Here is a 20,156-nt window from a genome sequence, read left to right on the forward strand (position 1 = left end):
TACTTTCATGGTACCAAAATACCACTACTTTACCTAAAATCTTTGGAATTGGTAGAGGACAGCCAGAAAAAGAGCCAGCATCAAGCGCCAACTGAAGGATGCCATGGATCAAACTTGATCTGTACGGCCAGCGAAGTAAGTAAGTTCCTAAAACAGTCTATTTGTCTGTTATGCGCCATATAAACTCTAAAACGCTAAATTACCCTGACAGCATCAAGACAACTGATTCCAACCATTCTTTACAACGTTGTTACCTGTCATGTGCTACTCGGGCTGTAATTTTGACAGTTAGAAGCATTAAAAAGACAAGCCTCTAATGCTTCTTGTTCTGTCTTATCAGCATTTCCACATGTAGTCAACAATGTTTTTTTTCTGAAGCAATAATAGCAATATGCACTGATGTGTGATGACATTATGGATCGATTGTGTGAAAATGTATTCGAGTTGATACAAATACATGCAAGAAGTTGTTGCTTTTTTCCTTTATTATTTTCATTGATTTTGATTTTTATTGACATTTTGAGTAAATATTCCGTTAAGTGGGATGGTTTGTAAATGAGGTATTTTGTGGGTGATGAGGAGGTCTGAGATGGTTTTGAATGGAAATTCCAATTTTAAGTTGACTCAAGTCAACTTGACTCAAGTCGATATGACTCGAGTTGATTTGACTCAAGAATATTATACTCAATTCGACTTTAATCAAGTAGATTTGCCTCAATTCAACTTGAATCAAGTCAAGTTAAATCAAGTCAATGTGGCGCAAGTCAATATGACTCAAGTCCACTTGACTAAATTTAATTTGACTCAAGTCGACTTGACTTGAATTTCTAACATCAAAAATAGAAATTTTGATTTAAATTTACATCATTTATGCATAACTCTCATAGCTTCTCTAGAAATATTAAATATTCTCTCGTTAATTTAACATTTTTGAGCGAAATATTGTTATAAAAGTAACAAGAAATTTTCATCGGAAATCATTTAATCATCACAGTTGTCGGTCTGTTTTTACCAAGTTTTTACTTCAATTTTTAATGACGTTGAAGCTCAAATTAAATTTTTAAATGAGTTTGCGACAGTTTCTGATATGTTTTGATTTCAAATCTTTATGACTGTAAAATTACATGTAATTTAATGCTGACTTATTTATTAGCAAAATGTCCTTCATGGAAATTATAAAAGCATTTTGTTGGCTAAAATATTGGAACTATTTTTATAAATTGAGTAAAATAAATTGCAATGTTTGAGATAATAAATCAAACTGTAATTGGCTCTTAAATGCAACCTACATAACTTTGAGAAGGTAGGCGGAAAGTAAATGCCTTGTTGAGTTTCTAGTTACTGTTTGTTCTATTAAGCAGAATTATATATTTTTACAACGTCTTTTGAACAGCTCAACGTGCTCGCTAGGACACTGCTGCATTGCTGTATTAATTGTAAGTCGCAAAATGGTCCTAGTGACACTGTGAAGGCTGGTTTCGACGAGCTTTGGCTATAACTCATTGAAGACTAGTCAATGTCCAGTAAATAAACGTATTTCTAGTCTCACTGCAATTTAAAAGCAAGAACTTGTTCCCAAAATACTCAAACTTCCATTTTAAAGCTTACAGCCAACAACTTCTCATGAGCTTGTCCATGATGCTTATTTTAATATTTCTAAGAAGATTCGTGAAGCTTTACTTTTTCTATTAAAATTAATTGTTTATATTCCTTTAAGGACATGATTCTTTTACTTCCAAGAAGGATGAAGATTTAAAAATAAGTTCTAGGAAGGTCTTTAATTTACTTTTTGCTAGATTTTATTTGAGAATTTTCTGATATAAGATTTAAAGAGTAAAATAAGAAATGTAAATAAAATAAACCCTGTCAGTATTCATTGAAATGTTGTAACCAAGGTACAGAGCTAGCACAGAGAAGTATGCTTTCTCGAAATCCCGGTCCCGATAAATTTTCGGGATCGGGATCGGGATTTAAATATTCGGGATATCCCGGGAAATCTCGATCCCGATGCCGATAACGAGAAAGCATACAGAGAAGGCAATATCTGAGAATATTAGGTCGATTTGCTCCAATTTGACTCTAAGTGAACAATTCTAACGATCGGGAAATTATCAGCCAATAATGATATCTATTGGCTAATGAGGTCTATTGCCGCTCAGAAAGAGCTTCTAAATCCGTCACTGTCCACTAACCTATACTCACTTGGAGTACAAAGGCTAGTAATTCACAATACATGTGTTCATCGCCCATCAGCCTCTTCTAAATAGAATTTATTTACTTTAAGTGCGAGGCCTGCTGAGCCTACCCTCGTTAAACAGTCAATAGCCACGAAACTTAAAGAGGAACGTCAAAGCCGTGTTAACAGTAAATTGTCCTGAGGGCATCGTGATGCGACCGTGACGGCTGATCTCAACTCCTTTTTAAGGCAGATAATGAGGTTCGCTCCACATTGCCGCTCTAGATAATTAATGATTCCTAACTATATATGTATTCCAATAGAAGTGATTGACTTCCTGTGAGTAAAAATTTTAACAAACAATATTATTGATGTCCAAGTTAGTTAGAATAATGTATCATTTATTATTAGACACGTTCATCAAACAAAACCATAATTATATGACGCATTACTCAATTATTGCATTGATTATTCATATTCACACTTTAGAATTCATTTCCCTTACTTTTACTCGTGCTATATTTAAATATTTTATTTTACTTTGTTTATCAATGTACACCAAACATTAATCTAACAACAAGTTCTGATTGATTTTTTTTCCACTCTCTTGTGTACGGTTCTCTCTTTCTCTCTTTCTGCTTTCTTGTCAAAAGCTATTGCATGCTTTATTATAAAATCGTTAAGTTGTAAGCAAAAGAAGCAAAAAAGCCAAAATAGTCGATTACAGTCAGTCATCCACCCGATTGTTTTGGTGCTAGTTCCAAGGGCAAAATCGTCATACAAACATAACATATAGCTGAATAATTAAGCTAGTCGAAACAATATTACAGTGGAAGTAAAAATAGAGAGGAAAAGATTGAGTAATACAGATAGGTTAGGGAGAGATTTTAAGGCTAGCGATTAAAATATTTGTGTTTCTTCATTTTTGCATGTGCTGGCCTAAAATGGTGGTTCTATTTATATTCTGCATGACTGTCTGTAAACATGCTTTTGACTTTATTGTGTATTCTTGTTGAAATTTACACTAATGACCTATTGTTGCTATGTATACTGTATATTTAAGGACTTAATATTATTATATAGATTTTTGTGATGACTTTAAAGGTATTCATCAACATAAACTTGTTATTCAGAAATTTATACATCTTATTTACTTAGATTGCTGGATGTTTATAGCATAAAACGTGGTATTAAGTTGCAAATTCTGCCAAGATGTCATGAAGACGTCACTCTATCATTTTGATGTAAGTCTTAATGAAAAAGTCACGTTTATGGCAACTATCTCGGAAAGCACATTGCTTGAAAAAGGCCAAAAGTTGCTTCAGATCAGCATTATTCAGGCCAGAGACCATATCCGATGAAATCCGCCCCAGACCAGAGTGAAATTGACTTGGTTCGGATTTTTAATCTATTTTTACAACATATTGTAGAGAATATAAGCCAACGGTTATTTTAGATTTGAATATTATGCAATTGTAATTAGTTGTTTTCTCCCTTTTGCAGCTGCTAGTACTCTTTTATAGTTGTTTTCTCCTTAATATAAACAATCAGTCTGTTTTTGAATTTCAAAGAATAAACATCATTGTAAACAAATTAGATCCATAAAATCAATGAAAAATAAGATACAAAAATAGATCTTGGATATCAAGCATTCATTGCCGTTCATTTAAGCAACAAACATCGATAAATTATCCCAAATTTCATCATCGTCTTTGAAAAATATTAAAAAATGCGCCAAAAAACCAAATTAATCAACAAATTTACTCCTTTTCATTATTTTTATTCCTTCCTAAATGTTAATGCTACACGATGTGAAAGGCGGCAGCGATAATGTGTATGAGCACGACACTAGACATTTTTCCTCAAAGGGTGGAAAGGTTAGTAGCCAATACACTACCATTGGGCCTTGGAAAATTGAATGAATGAGTACAAAAAAGAATTTTTTTTTGTGTGGCATGAGTGAGATAAACACGCGAGTTGTTATTACTTACGATAACAACAATAAGTACAACCATTTCATAAGGAAAAAAAAACTATAAAAGTGATTATAGAAGTGAGTTGGATGGTTGTTTGGTTACTTAGATTTATATGAACAAAAAAGAAGTAGAAAATAATTGAGGTGAATTAGGTTAAATATAGAAATTTATTGAGTAAAAAAGAATTCCTTTGGTCTTGATTGCACCCGAGAGATATTAGTTGTTGCTCATCACTTGCATGGAAATTTGTTTTTTTATATTAAACTCTATAATTGTTCATTTAAATTTTATGCTTTGATTATTTTTCTATTTTTAATATACATGTATGTATGTCAGGCTTACGATGATGTAAATGTTTATTAATGTGCATATTTCTGTGATTAAAAAAAGGATTTCAAAGGACATTAATCATCCAAATGACTTAGTTAGCTTGAAGGTATTAATAAGAATTGCTATTTTTAGTTTTGGGTATTTTACATGTAATTTGCTAGTTTTGAGATTTTGATTAATATGCATCATTTTAGATATGGATTAAATTGGATACATTGTGATACAAAACATTGGGATTTTAAATAACCGAAATCAGGAAGATGCAAGCCTAGGCAAGGTTTAAGACAGTGATGATGAACGAGTATGCCAAAAAATGTTGGAAATGTCATGAGCCGTATACCGTATGCAGTTTTGGTCAAGCCTCGTAACAAAGGTTAAACACAACTGGTTTAAGTAGCCCCTTTTTAGACAAAATTAATTAACTTGCTATGGACGTCCTTTAGCGAGATGTTTGTAAGAATTCATAAACCGAAGTGGGCTGGATTTTGGGAGTCCGAGACGCCTCCAAGGCTTCAATCGAGACGCCTACGTGACTTCAAGCTAGACGCCTCCACATTGGAGTCCTGCCAATTTTGCCACTATGGGACAGAAATGAAAATTTTTTCCAAAAATTATTTTCTTCGCTTAAATTATAGTCCCTAATATCCCATTTATGGAACTGATTACGAAATTGGATAATTCGATTCTGTTGCGGATATATGGCTCTTCAAAGTTTGGTTCAAGTGTCCTTTCTCATCAAACTCAAACGATCATCACCAGTCACTGGTTTGATAAAAATTCTTAAAACTTTTTTTATTTGATAGCTATGTGTAGGAGCTTAATTATAAGATATAAAAAATTATCCTGCCTTGATTCCCTTAGGGGAATTTTTGGATTTTCTATAAAAATCACAGGCATGTTGTGTTTCCGTTTGTCTGAGCCTCAACCAGTGCAACTATGGATTCTAAAAATATTTTTATATTATAGATATGGATATAATCTACAACTTTTATGAACATACTATATAATTTTACTGCAGTTTTGGTGATGAAAAAAATTATTTTCTTCAAAAAAATCGCAATTTTTGGACATAAGTTGCTGTAGCTCTTCAGGAATACCCATAGTAGTGGAATTTTATTGCATATTTAAATAGCTCTTACTTTATGCTATTTAAAAGTGCAGTTAGTTGGAAGTCGGTATATCGGACACTTTCGAGCAATTTGGCTTTGAAGTGATAGTGAAATGGATCGACGAAAATGAAAAAATTGAATAACTTTTTTATAGTCTAACAAAAATTTTTGTTTTTACTGTAGATCAATAGATCTCATCAAGACGCGTATTTTGAGTATAAATATGTTATGCTTTGGTCAAGTTTTCTGAGTGAAATGTTGAATTTTCAATTTTGACCAAAATTTTTCAAAAAAAAATCACTTTTTTTCAGAAATTCAATGAAACTTGCTAAAATTTTTTTTAAAAGTTCTATTTTTATATCCTAATCAACTTTTGTTCAGCAACTTGTCTCAAATTTACCTAATTGAGGTTGAAATTTGACAAAAACTGATTTTTAGTGCATTTTTTGAGGTTTTTTCATACAAATGCTATTAAATCTTATCAAATATCAATTTTTAGCATCATATTATTGATTAACTTTATGTTTTTGAGAATGATCTTTCATTTTCCGAAGAGAAACTTATCAGATATCTTGTAAAAACGGTCAAAAACTGACTTTAAGTAGTTCAAGCAAGGAGACAAAAATTTTCAAATTCACTTTTTTGCAACTAAACTGATTCAGATGACTTTTAAACTTTCAAAAATTATTAATTATATGCAAAATTTACTAAATTACTGCTAGTTTGGCTTAGTTAAGGTTTTAAAACGACCTTTTTCATCTGATTTTAAAAATTGAAATAACTACATTTTAAAACAGTTTTTCTATAGATATTGCTTTCAAAGATGCTATGAAATTTTTATTTTTACTTTAAATTTGATATTTTTGATAATGATAAATATTTTCCTTCAAGCAAATAATAGTAAAATTGCTTCATATCAATCCTAAATTTTGTGAAAAATTTTAAATAAATATTTCATTAAATATGATATATAAATCCTACTCTGCATTATTAGATGAAACTTTTTTATTGGAAAAACTATTGCAATTACTAAATACGGTTAAATACTATCAAAACATGAAGTTATTTGATAAGAAAAATGAATTAAATCTATGACTGGCACTTTCTATGAAATTAGATAAAAAATGTCGTTTTAAAACCTAAACTAAGTCAAACTAGCAGTAATTTAGTAAATTTTACACATAATTAATAATTATTAAAAGTTTGGAAGTCTTCTGAATAATTTTAGTTGCAAAAAAGTGAATTTGAAAATTTTTGTCTCCTTGCTTGAACTACTTAAAGTCAGTTTTTGACCGTTTTTACAAGATATCTGATAAGTTTCTCTTCGGAAAATGAAAGATCATTCTCAAAAACATAAAGTTAATCAATAATATGATGCTAAAAATTGATATTTGATAAGATTTAATAGCATTTGTATGAAAAAACCTCAAAAAATGCACTAAAAATCAGTTTTTGTCAAATTTCAACCTCAATTAGGTAAATTTGAGACAAGTTGCTGAACAAAAGTTGATTAGGATATAAAAATAGAACTTTTAAAAAAGATTCCAGCAAGTTTCATTGAATTTTTGAAAAAAAGTGATTTTTTTTTGAAAAATTTTGGTCAAAATTGAAAATTCAACATTTCACTCAGAAAACTTGACCAAAGCATAACATATTTATACTCAAAATACGCGTCTTGATGAGATCTATTGATCTACAGTAAAAACAAAAATTTTTGTTAGACTATAAAAAAGTTATTCAATTTTTTCATTTTCGTCGATCCATTTCACTATCACTTCAAAGCCAAATTGCTCGAAAGTGTCCGATATACCGACTTCCAACTAACTGCACTTTCAAATAGCATAAAGTAAGAGCTATTTAAATATGCAATAAAATTCCACTACTATGGGTATTCCTGAAGAGCTACAGCAACTTATGTCCAAAAATTGCGATTTTTTTGAAGAAAATAATTTTTTTCATCACCAAAACTGCAGTAAAATTATATAGTATGTTCATAAAAGTTGTAGATTATATCCATATCTATAATATAAAAATATTTTTAGAATCCATAGTTGCACTGGTTGAGGCTCAGACAAACGGAAACACAACATGCCTGTGATTTTTATAGAAAATCCAAAAATTCCCCCAAGGGAATCAAGGCAGGATAATTTTTTATATCTTATAATTAAGCTCCTACACATAGCTATCAAATAAAAAAGTTTTAAGAATTTTTATCAAACCAGTGACTGGTGATGATCGTTTGAGTTTGATGAGAAAGGACACTTGAACCAAACTTTGAAGAGCCATATATCCGCAACAGAATCGAATTATCCAATTTCGTAATCAGTTCCATAAATGGGATATTAGGGACTATAATTTAAGCGAAGAAAATAATTTTTGGAAAAAATTTTCATTTCTGTCCCATAGTGTTTTGGTATCAACATTTCAAAAATTCAAATGAGAGTAGTTCTGGGATATATGTAGAGCTTTGTACACCCACAGCTCAAAGTCTATTGTACTATAGATTTTAAAAAGCTGTTTTTCTATTCGATGGATGCTTGAATAGTTTTGTCTGAATCTCAAAAATCTGCATACCCGGAAAGCATATGAAGTAAAATTCGAAACATCTCTAACAGGCAAAGAAACCGCTTTTTAGGTGCCGTAGAGGACTTTATGTACTATAAAAGTATGACCTTTGTCGACTAAGATATGCTGACGGAATTAGAGCCTTTAAAAAGATGGAACAACTTTAAAAATTTACCGAAACATGCAGTCATTGCTGCTTAAATGAAATTAAAGCACTGCAAAAAAATCACATTCAATTGATTTTGCAGATGAAATGAAATCTGGCAATATCACAAGAACTCAGTTATGTTGTTGCCAGGTCATTGTCTTGCTAGCACAAGTTTTCCACGTGATACCAAATGCAATGCTGACAATTGTCAGCATGTTAACAATTGCTTTTTTACAACTCTCAGTTTGAAATGGGATTCAACATTCTTTTTTTTATAAATCCAAATTCCAAGAAGGACATTTCATGGATATAAAGTTTCAAAAGGTCAGAATAACAAATGTTGTATGTGTAAAAAATTGCTATTTTAAGTTTAACAAAAATTTTGATCATTCAGTAACAAAATACTTTTATCACTAAGTGCTGTGAATGGAAAAGACGAAGAAAATGTTCAGTATTAAAAATACATCATTAAATTACAACCCAGCAACAAACATAATAAAATAACTATCAATAAACTACAACATTTATGTCATTTACATTTGAATGAATGATTTGAAACCTTATTGACACAAATATGAATGAAGTTCAAACAGAACTTCAAAGCTTAATTTTGATGAGTTTCATTGAAAATTCGTCATTAGTTTTTCACATTTAGTAAACATCCCGAAAGGCACATGACTTGAAATGGTTGCTAAATGGTCCGATATTTGCAAGCCGTGGGCTATCCTTAAAAATCAATGCCATCGAAAAGGCCAAAAGCCCGACTCCTGGCTAACTTGACTCTAACCTGAGGCAGGATTTCATCAATTCTGACCTGAGATCAGAGTCATACTTGCCTGGAGTTGGATTTTCGACCACTTTTACACTCAAAAGCTCATTGAATTACTGTGTGAGCAACGATGCAAAAGTGCTAGGAATTAAAAACTAGCAGAAGTTATCTAGAGACAGATTCAGCTTTCGACGAACTCTAAATGCGGCAATGGGCCTCGTGAGCCTACTCCAAGGTTAGAAGTAAGTAAGTCTACCCCGTTTGCTTTCAGGGTAAGCTTTCACATCAATATAGATGAGAATTTTCTATGATTTCCGGTCTCATCCCAACTCGTGTCCCGTAACTCGAGCGGTACCATTAAATTCCTGAACCTGTGCCTTTCGGGCCTTAACATAACACATCTAATTGATACATTAACTTTGTAATATCGGTACCGACGAAATAAAATCCAACAAAAAGCAAAGAAACATTCTCTCCACATGAATGCATGCATAAATATACGAATATGTGTATATAATTTGTAAAAAAAAGGAAATTAAATCGATACAAATAATTATGTGGGTAGGTATTGTAGGAAAGCAGGGTGAAGGAAGAGAATGAGAAAGGAACGAGAGGATGAAATATGTTGTAGAAAATAAATGAGGTGTATAGAAATAAATGGAGAAAATGAGTCAGGAAAAGAAATTTTTTTGTTGATGGCTGTAATATTTTAATGTCACCGAAAATAAACTTTTTTTACTTCTTCTTCCACATCCACTTAAGCTTTCAATAATACGAATATTGTCTACATAATGCTAAGGAAACATCAAAAATTTTTTGTGTGTATTAAAGTGAGTCAGTCGCCCAAAAATCGATATGAAGTAAGTAGATTCCATAAATTTCCTATTTAGAATCTAATAACAATGGCAATCAATACAAATACTTAAAATTAATTAAGACTAAGCCGAAATGGACATGCAACAAGTAAACACTACATTTACTGGTAAGTAGGTTTAATAAATCTACATAATTAATTTTCCATCTCCTTTGAAGTTTTTTGTCAAATTAATTTTTAATGAAGGATAAATTTGATGTTATTTCAAATTGTTTTGTTTCATGAAATATGAATGAGGCTGTTGATAAAGTTGTTTTGGAATTGTTGTAAAGTAAAAGATTTACTAAATTAATTATTGAAATTTACCAACTTTGAAATGGTTTTTTGAAGCAAAATTCTTAAAAAGTTTTCATTTTGAATAGCAACTTTGGTATGGGTGGTACATTGGGTTCGGTTTTTAGTCAAGAAATCAAGAACTCCGTTTTTCAAGTTTGAATTCTCACAGACACTACTGGTTGCACCAACCGACAATGAGCTTACTCACATAAATGAGTGTGCTTATGAGAATATTCAATGAATATAACTGAGCATACTCATGATCATGCTTTTGTCTGTTCAGATTACTGAGTACATTACTATAAGGGGTATCAACCGTTTTATAGGCTATTTTTCTAATGATCCTGTTTTCCGTTATGAACCTCATAAAGTGTGATTACTGACAGAAAACTGACTTGTTGCAGCCTTCTTAAAGCCCTTCTCCTCCCTCTTCTAAAAGTTTATTCAGTGACAGCCTGCGATGAGTCGACCTTGTGTATAGTCATAAACTTGATATTTGTAGAATATGCCATAAAATGTCAAATTTATTACTAAATTTAATTTATAATAATTGTAGACTGTTTTAATCGGGATCGTATTTCATTACAGCAACTGTAAATCTAAATTAGATCAATTAGACTCTAGACTCTTAATTAGATGGAAGTTAAGTTATTGATCTGTGCATTTAAAAACCAGTATTTTGAATATTTTGCAGAAACTTTTTTTACTTTTTTTTTGCAATTTCAGTTCTCTGAGACAAAAATCCCAAAATTACGTAAGGTATTGCCTGACATTTGCAAAAATTCTAAATTATGGCAACTAAAGTCTCAACTAAGGGCAACTCAAATTGATGTATATTAACCTCTTCACCTTGCTGGTCGTACAAATCATCTGTGGTCCATGACCTCTTTCAATTGGCGTCTAAAATAAGCTTTATCGCTTGTTGCCCTTTGCTAAATACTAAACCCTTTGACAAAACTCATCACCAATTTCGCCAATTTTCACAGTGAGTATTAGTAACTATAATTACATTTAATTAGGTATTTTCTATATAATGAATATTTGTCAAAAGCTCACGTCATAGCAGCATGACAAGAAAGATTAAAATCAGTCATTTTAAATCTCATGCCATAATAGCTGTGGCTAATTAAAAGGTAAATAATTTTAAATGTAAATGAATTCTATAAGCATAAATAAAATGTCAATTGTCACATTTAGTAAGACATATAATTTACTATCCAAGTGGAAACGATTAGCTAAATTATAGTTCTTGAGCTCCTCACTCAGGAAATGTTCATTGTTTAAGAATTCAGAGCCACTCGTCACCTTTTTGCTATTTCAGTCGACAAACTTAAAATTAAAATGTATGGAAAATTCCAGAAGCTCAAAGCTAATATTATAAGCATCTATAATGAAATATTTTCAAATTCATACAGTCTTCAAGTTAACGCTTCTTCTTGAAGACCTTGAAAGTTTATTGAAAGACTCGAAAATATTCTTCGTCTTGTTCTCATCTAATTTTTTTCCCATTGTTTAAACATAGAAGATCGTACTGACGATGTAAAGAGAAAATTTTCGGAAAGCTAACAAATGAAACTTTTTAAGAAAGTTTTAATTACGGTGCCTGCAGGATCTGGGAGAATTTTTGTGCAGCTTCTTGTTTGAGGTTCCTTAACATTGTTCGTTTCTTGAAGGAAATTAAATGTTTTTGCACATAAAATGAGTTATTTTGTTCATAGAGTAGTCTGAATAGCACATTGAATTTGCTAAGGCACAACAGAGTTCCCTGAGGGGGAGCCAAGTCTAGGAGGGAGGAGGACGAAAGAGATTGAGTTCATTTTTGTACAAATCACAAACATTTTAGACTTTTTACAGCAAATTGAAGAATTTTTTCCTTAAAAGGCAGTGAGGGTGGTGCGGCTGGATGGTTTGACCTCCAACACTTCCCTTAAATGTCTTTGTACCTTGCCATATCAACCATAAGATGCAGAGTTGCCCTGACGGCATCATGACAATGTGGCTCGACCCAATTTTATCCCAAAATATGTGGATCTCCCCTTTGTACTGCTTAAAAACAGTTCTAATGATGTTCATATTATTACAATTTTTCTGAATTCTATGTGCTAATAGATGATTACTTTCCTATCCATTTAATAAGGTGTATTATGTAAAATTTAATGATTCAAAAGAAAAAGGCATCTAATAGGATTAGGAACTTGCTATAAAAATACTTGAATTCTATTCAAATTAGCAGAATTTGAGCTTTTTTTTCTCCATTTCATCTTTCGTTTTTCGTTATAACAAAGTCAATTATAGCCACCCACATAAAGGCACGCTTTGCAAGGAAACCGTCGACATAAATGTCAAGAGTAAATTGGTAATGTTAGGCATGAATTAGCAAAATAATTTAATAAATTCGAAGACTCATTGAAATTTAAATTTTATTTTATATTTTAATGCTTAGGTCTTGTATGCTGTACGGAAAATTTACAACTAGATTAGAATTTTAAATTTTATTTTTTGTGAATTTAAATTGGATATTTTTTATTTTTGAGGCAACGAAAATTTTTAACTACGTACATAAGTGAAATTGATGAAAATTGCTATAGATTATTACTAAATAAATATGATTTCATGTCGGTAATATCCACTTACGAGAATCTATTGTGATACTTAGAATTATATTTTAAAGTGGAATATAATCCACTTGGTGTGGTTCATTGTACCATCTACTGAATTCCACAATTTAATAAACTTTAACCAATTTAATTGGATTGTATGCATTTAAATGCTGCTACTATGGTACTGTGATGCAATATGCTTTTAGTTATGTAGCTGTATTTTAAAATTTAGCGGTCACGGAGCTCTGAGTATCAGAGTGGACAGTAATACGTTATAACTAGTTAAAGGCTACTAAATGTCTAGAATATTGACTAGTTCCAACAGTTTTTTGCTGACGTTTCAGTGTAATGGTGGCATATTTCGTTAACATACAAAAATAGGCTATTCTCAATGTGCTTTTAAAGCCAAATTGTTCAATTGATGACAAAAGAAATAGCGTTTTAGTTCCAAATAAGATGAAATAATAGTTGCAAAACAGGCACCTGAGACAGGATTTGACGTGGAGAAAAAACCATAAAAATTATCAAGAATTTGTACGATTTTAGCCTGTCACAGGTGCCTTCTGCAAGTCTGGATGAAATTACAACAGAATACCACAAAAGTCACGCTAAAGAGATTGCACATATTTTCCTTGCTAGTGTTTCATGCAAGTCAATGTTGAGAGCATACCCAAAAGCATGCTTAACTGAGTGTCCTTAAGTGTTTTGTATTAGTTAGTCTAATGTGGATGCTCTTGAGCATGATTTTGAGAGTTCTGTAATTTTTCTGCTTTATTGATGATTGCCGGATTTAAATTTTAGAGTGTTTTCTTGTAATATGACTTGTTAATCCTAACCACCCTCTTCCTTGTCTATGCATAACCTTTTTTTTTTTGTTTTAACTGTTATAAAATACTAGAAACTCTTACCCTTATCTTAAATTAACTTAAAAAATAAACGACCCCTTACCTAACCCCCAAAAAATAAACGACATCCTACTTAACCCCCAAAAAGTAAACGACATCTTATCCAACCCCTGAAAATGACCTTCCATAGCTACTATATGAACTTGCTTGTCAATATTTTCTAATAATTCTGAATGAACTATTATTAGACGAAAAATAAATCAGTACAAGTTACTTAACATCTAATTTCTATATTTCAAATTCATTACTAAATGTAGACATACAACCTTAACTACTAAAACATTTATAGCATCGACTATACATTACAATGATTGAAATTACAATAACTTTCAATATTAAAAAAATTACTCAAAATCGATCTCCCTTAAAAAGTAATTTTTCTCCAATTTACAGGCCATTGATTCCTGTGTAATTAGCTGACTTGCTGATAAAGTTCACCCTTTAATAAATTTTCATACCTCGAATTCTCTTCCCACAACGAGGAAAAATGAGGAAAATTCTCTCAAAAAACCCACAAAAAGCTGAAAAAACTTTCTTTCTTCCATGTACAATAAAACATTTACAACCCTAACCTATGTAATCAATCCATCAACCACGTTCCTTCTTTTATTCCCCCTTTTTTTATGCTTGCTCCTCTCACTTTATAGCCATAAAAAAATATTTTCTAACTAAATTCTAATAAAAATACCGGAACGAAAATGGATTTTTTGTTCTTAGTTTCGTTCCTTGGTGCTTCTTTTCTTTATGTACATAATGAAAATGAGAAATTGCATGCCTTATACATTTTTTTATCCAATTTTCATTGTTAAACGGAAGCAACGCGGTACCCGGAATATCATTATATTATTATCCATTGCTTAAATCGAGGAATAATGTCGAAAAGAACCGTAAACAGCAACCACAAAGAAATATATTTTTTCTGTGTATATTTATAGATTTGCATGAATGATGATGATGATGAAGCTAGGGGGCTGCCTAATTTAAATAGAATGAAAAAAAGGAATCGAGGCAGCATAAAAAAAAGAGAAAAAATTCTCGACAATAGATTTAAAATCAATGATTTTGTATCCATTTTTAAAGAGAAAGTTTGCTCTGCCCTTTCAGTTCCTTTCCCTGATGTCGAGCAACATAGATATTTATTGAGTCAGGCGCGCGTGTTTTTTTGTTCCGAACGGGAGAGAAAAAAAAAGCAGTTTATTGAGAAAAAGATTATACAGCGAGAGAATTTGGGTCCTGTTACTCTCTTTTCCCGGTACCTTCAGCATAATAATTAATATACCAAAAAAAAAGAGGAGGAAGAACAGGGAGAATGGCAATAAATTGTACAGGGTTAAGTTCCATCATTGTCTTAAGCATGAATGTGAAGGTGGCACACGCTTTATTATGACGGACTGAATTTTGATCCCATTCATAATAGTAAATTAGACACACAAAAAAAAGAAGGTTTACGCACACACAGCAGCAGCTATAGAAGAAGAAAAAAAAATTGAGAGAATCGAAATTTTTCTCGCTCAGAAGTAGGAAGAAAGGACTGAAAAAAAAAAAAAATTCCCTGCAAGATGAGGGTGGGGTTGCGAAAAATTTTATTAAGCTTGAAAAACTTACGATTTTTTTGCAGTTCCTTGCTGCTACGATTATTGTTTAATTTTATTTCTGGAAGAATGTTTTAATGATGCAAAACTTGTACTTTGCTTTGTGCGATGATTCCGACTCGTATATTTCCACTCACTAGAAACTTAAAGTGCGATAAACACAAAAATTCACTAATTTTTAATGGTGATTAAGTAATTAGAGTTATGATGGATATGATTGCCAAAGAACTTAAAAATCACTTCTTTATATATTCACTTATATTTGCACACACATATAGAATGAATGGCTGCAATGATGAAAAGAAAAACCTTTTTTTTTAGAGCCTTTCTTTTGACTTTTTTTTTCACTTTGAATTTTTGACTTTACGAAGAGAAAAATTTTGTATGAGAAAAATTTATATTACTTGGCAACTTTTTTTTATTATTTTTTTTTTGTGCACCAAGTTTTTTTTTTTGATTTGAAATTAACAAGGAAAATTATAAGAACTTGATGTACGACTAGACGAAAACTCAACCGCTTTCTAATGTGAAATAAAACTGGATGAGAGCTTGAGGTGTGGAAACAATTCCTGCTCCAACGATTTTTCAATTTCCTATGCGGCTCACAATTTTCCAATGCGGGGGCAGCCGATGAGTCTTTTTTTTTAGGACGTTGCCGTACTTCCAGTGCGAGCGGATTTATGTATGTTGAGGAAGGAAATATACAATCGTGGGAAATCAATTTTCCAATGAAAAAAAAACTTTCTTTTCCAGTCATTTTGTGTATGGACGTGATAAATGCATGTGTGTGTGTGTTTAAAAGGGGACATTTGTTGGATGAAAATTTCCATTGTGTGCTGGAATGAAGAAAATATTTAGCATGGAAAAATACATGTGCTTCATTCATTTTTCATATTACTTGGATAAGCATTTGAATTTTTAGGACATTTGTAAGGATTTTGTTGACGTTACGAAATTGTTTTGTGTCTTTTTCTGAATATAGTGTTAATTGTCTAAGAAGTACTGATGTCATGTGATTGATCTGAATAATTATGAAATGTTTGGAATACGAAAGTCATATAGGCCACATAACTATAAGCGGTGTAACCAGAAAAGGGTTTAAAATTGGACTACAACTGGAATTTTACAACAATTTTAATTACTGATTGAATTGTTTTGATTTTATGGCTATGACAGCCAGTTGATGTATAATTGCCAGGATGTTGATTTCCTTTTCTCCAATACTGCTGTTTCTCCCTTAATGCCCCAATTATGAACAGAATTGGAACAGAATATGAATGAATAATACTAAATTTGTATACCTTAATATTTAACCTGTAAAACTTAAAATAATACTAGGAAATTCTTAGTTAGATGGTTACACTATCCCGAGTTGACAACTTGACAAAGTGTCTAATTAACTACTAATTTCGGAACTTTCCATAAAGTATGTCACCAAATGTCATTAGTCAATCGTAGATCTAGTTACTGACTAGATGTTTGTCAAGTTGTCCACACGGTATTTGAAAAGTCCAAAAACCTAATTGAAACCCAAATATTTCCCATTCTTCCAAAAAATTATCACATTCAGCTCCAAATTACCCTAGTGAATAATATTCTTTAAATACCTATGAGAAATACTTGAGAATTAAATATTGCTTCCATTAACAAATCGTTCATTCACACATTGGAATAACTAGTTTGAAATATTGAATCATTTTTATGAAATGCTTACAACTGAGCACTATTTTAGTTTCTAAGAAGTTTGATTTAATAATAGGGAATCCCGTACATATGCTTGTTATATTCCGGACATGATTTTGATATCACTTTTTAGTTGTGAAGAGCCTGAGTAATACAACCCGATCAAAATTGAGCATACTCAATTGCGATTGTGAGTATGCTTATCATCTGTTGGGGTAACATACTCGCTAGGGCACCAATACATTGCGGTATTAAAGGTAATACACGAAGTTGCCCTGACGGCACCAAAAAGGCTGATTTTGACCATTTTCTGCTTCATGAAATGCGGCATTGCTCCACTTCACAATCAATAAAAATCCCACCAACGTATACCCTAAAGCTTTATCAATTAATCTCGTGATTATTAATACACCTTTATCTTATCAATTAATTCCAGTAGTTATCAAGCTCTTTAAATAACTGAAAATTGAGAGTTTAATTTAGTCTTCAAAATGAACTTAATAGTGAAGTTGTTTGTGGCTATTTTGTCATTGTTTGCATACGCAAATTCACAACCAGCCTTACCAAAGTTTAACTCGTCAAGAATAGTATCAGTTCCAGGTCCAATAATAAATACTGAATACGGACCAGTTCAAGGTCGAGAAGAATTTTATGGAACTAAAAGTGTATATACGTATAAAGGAATTCGTTATGCTGCAGCACCCGTTGCTAATTTGAGATTCCGTCAAGCGATTCCACCAACACCATGGACTCAAGTCTTTCAGGCAAATAATCATGGAAATTGGTGTCCACAAATTGACATGAATACCTTAGAATATGCAGGAAATGAGGACTGCCTGTTCATCAACATCGCTACACCAACAACAAGACACTCAAATCATGCAGTAGTTGTTAATTTTCATGGCGGTGGACTTCATTCTGGTGCTGGCGATATTGATCCTCTAAGAGCTGATTACGTCAATGAAAATGACGTCATTTACGTTACACCAAATTATCGTTTGAATATTTTCGGATTTTTCAGCACTGGAGATAGGAATGCACCTGGAAATTATGGAATTAAAGATATGATTATGGCCTTAAGATGGGTGAGAAGTAACATTGCAAATTTTGGAGGTGATCCTAACAATGTTAGCATAATGGGTGTCAGCGGGGGAGGTGTTGCTGTAAGTATGCGCAGTTTTGATAATGAAAATTGAATTTTTATAGAATTTTTGAAAAAATGCAGCATTTTGTCTGATCGATCGGCCTGCTGCCATTAAAATCTTTTTAACCAGACATCATACAACTTTATTGATACGTCGTATAGTCTTAAATCTTGTAATCATTCCTAAATTCGATAATTAATGATTTTAAGTTCATTCATATTTCTTTTGTCAACATACTTGAAGTTGGCTACGAATGAAACAATTTACTCTGAAATTTGAATTCCGAATAACCGTTACAAATATTTTGCTCTATATTTACTAATCTATTTCCGATCTTTGTGACAAAAATGGATTAAAACTAATCAAAAAATATTTTTAATTTTCAGGTTCACGCATTAGTCGTATCACGTGCAGCTCAAGGGCTCTTCAACAGAGCCTTATCACATTCTGGATCTCTATTCAATTCATATGCTTTTACATCAAATCCAGCCGTGTCCGTAAACAAAACAATTTCAAAACTTCGACTTACAGTTTCATCAAATGTAGACTTGCTGTTCCAACTTCGTCACCTTCCAGCTGAAGCTCTAGTGAGGGTTACAGAGGATGATCATAGTGCGATGCCAAGGCTGTTCAATGAGTTCACATTTATGCCATCGATTGATCCTCTTGACTCTGATGAACCAATTATTTTCACAAATTCTGTAAAGAACTTAATCACTTCCGGAAATATTAATCGAGTTCCTTATATGGTTGGCTTTAATAGCATGGAGAGTCTTTACTCTATTACAGACATGTTTGTGGATTCATCATTCCTTAATCAATTCAATTCTAATCCACATCTTTTGATTCCAACCGAGTGGAACTTAGTGCCAAATTCAAATAATGCAAATGAAGTCATTGCTGCATTTAGGAATCTATATTTTGGTGGAAGTACTCAAATTACAACTGCACACTTTTGGGGTTGGACTCAATATGTCTCAGATCGTGAATTTAACTTTGGTGTGACTAAATCAACCCGACTTCATTGGAATCAACAATCACTCTATCACTTCCGATTCAGTTACACCGGTGCATTAAGTCTTGGACAGACATTATGGAACTTGAGAGATTTTCCAGAAGCCATGCATGGTGATGATGCTTTCTACTTCTTCCGTATGGAGAACTTCCCACTTGCTGTCCCCGAAAATGATCCAGCTTTAATTGTCCAACAACGATTTGTAAGATTGTGGACAAATTATTTCAAATTTGGAAATCCAACAGCTATTCAGGATAATTTAGTCACAGTTAATTGGCCACTTTATGGAAGTAATGGAAATTTTATGGATATTGGATTGAATTTGAGAACTGATGTTAGGCCAATAAGTGAGAGAATGGATATTTGGTATAACTTTGATCAGAGATTTAATCCAAATTAAATCAGTTGTCTATAGGCTTATTAGTTAGATCTTGAATGCATATGGTAGAGAAATGGCAATAAATCAAGTGACAGATCGTCGATGACTTTGGCTGGAGGTTAGATTGAGTGAAATCTGACTTAAGGCCAATCTAGACAACGGCCTAGCTTGATTTTTGTCTTTTCTACTTCACATACCTTCCGGATAGGTAGTTAAAAGCATTTAAAATCAGTGAATGTACATAGTTTGAAATGAATAAATAAAGATCACGTTGCTTTGATCTGATTTGAAAATGATTCTTACTTACCCAAACAGCACATAGACTTTGATAAGTATCGTCACGTCGTTGCATTAATGGTAAGATTTTTTTTTTTTTAAAGATGATTGTTTTATTGTATTTAGTTAATAACTATATTATACAAGATGAAGAGTTGCTCTAATAATCCCACCTCATGGCTCTAATGGCTTGTAGAATCTAGTGGCAGAAAGAGAGCACTATGTAGCGTGAGTAACTGGAATCCTGGTTCCAGAAACGTGACGGCGGAATTTCATCCAATTTTACGGCAAGTAATGTCATAGGTCGCATTGTGCTCCTCGGGTTAATAGCCATTTAG

General features: G+C 32.1%; 2 protein-coding genes across 4 annotated transcripts in view; one reads left to right on the top strand and one right to left on the bottom strand.

Moving 5' to 3' along the window:
• Positions 1-15,543, bottom strand: part of LOC139089144 (ELAV-like protein 1) — a 29,292-nt gene extending 13,749 nt beyond the window's left edge. For all 3 annotated transcript variants that reach the window (XM_070638585.1, XM_070638584.1, XM_070638582.1), the window contains exon 1: positions 15,334-15,543. The gene's annotated coding sequence lies outside the window, so the exon portion shown is untranslated. The remainder of the gene's footprint in view (positions 1-15,333) is intronic.
• A 1,931-nt stretch (positions 15,544-17,474) lies between these two features.
• Positions 17,475-19,827, top strand: LOC139089143 (juvenile hormone esterase-like). The gene is made up of 2 exons (XM_070638581.1): positions 17,475-18,166; positions 18,535-19,827. The coding sequence occupies exons 1-2, from the start codon at positions 17,495-17,497 to the stop codon at positions 19,561-19,563; spliced, it is 1,701 nt and encodes a 566-aa protein (XP_070494682.1). The 5' UTR covers positions 17,475-17,494; the 3' UTR covers positions 19,564-19,827.
• Positions 19,828-20,156: the final 329 nt, after the last annotated feature.

Source organism: Chironomus tepperi, unplaced genomic scaffold (assembly GCF_022539635.2).
Source record: "Chironomus tepperi strain 1889 unplaced genomic scaffold, CSIRO-AGI_Ctep_v1 contig_175, whole genome shotgun sequence".
Lineage (NCBI taxonomy): Eukaryota > Metazoa > Arthropoda > Insecta > Diptera > Chironomidae > Chironomus > Chironomus tepperi.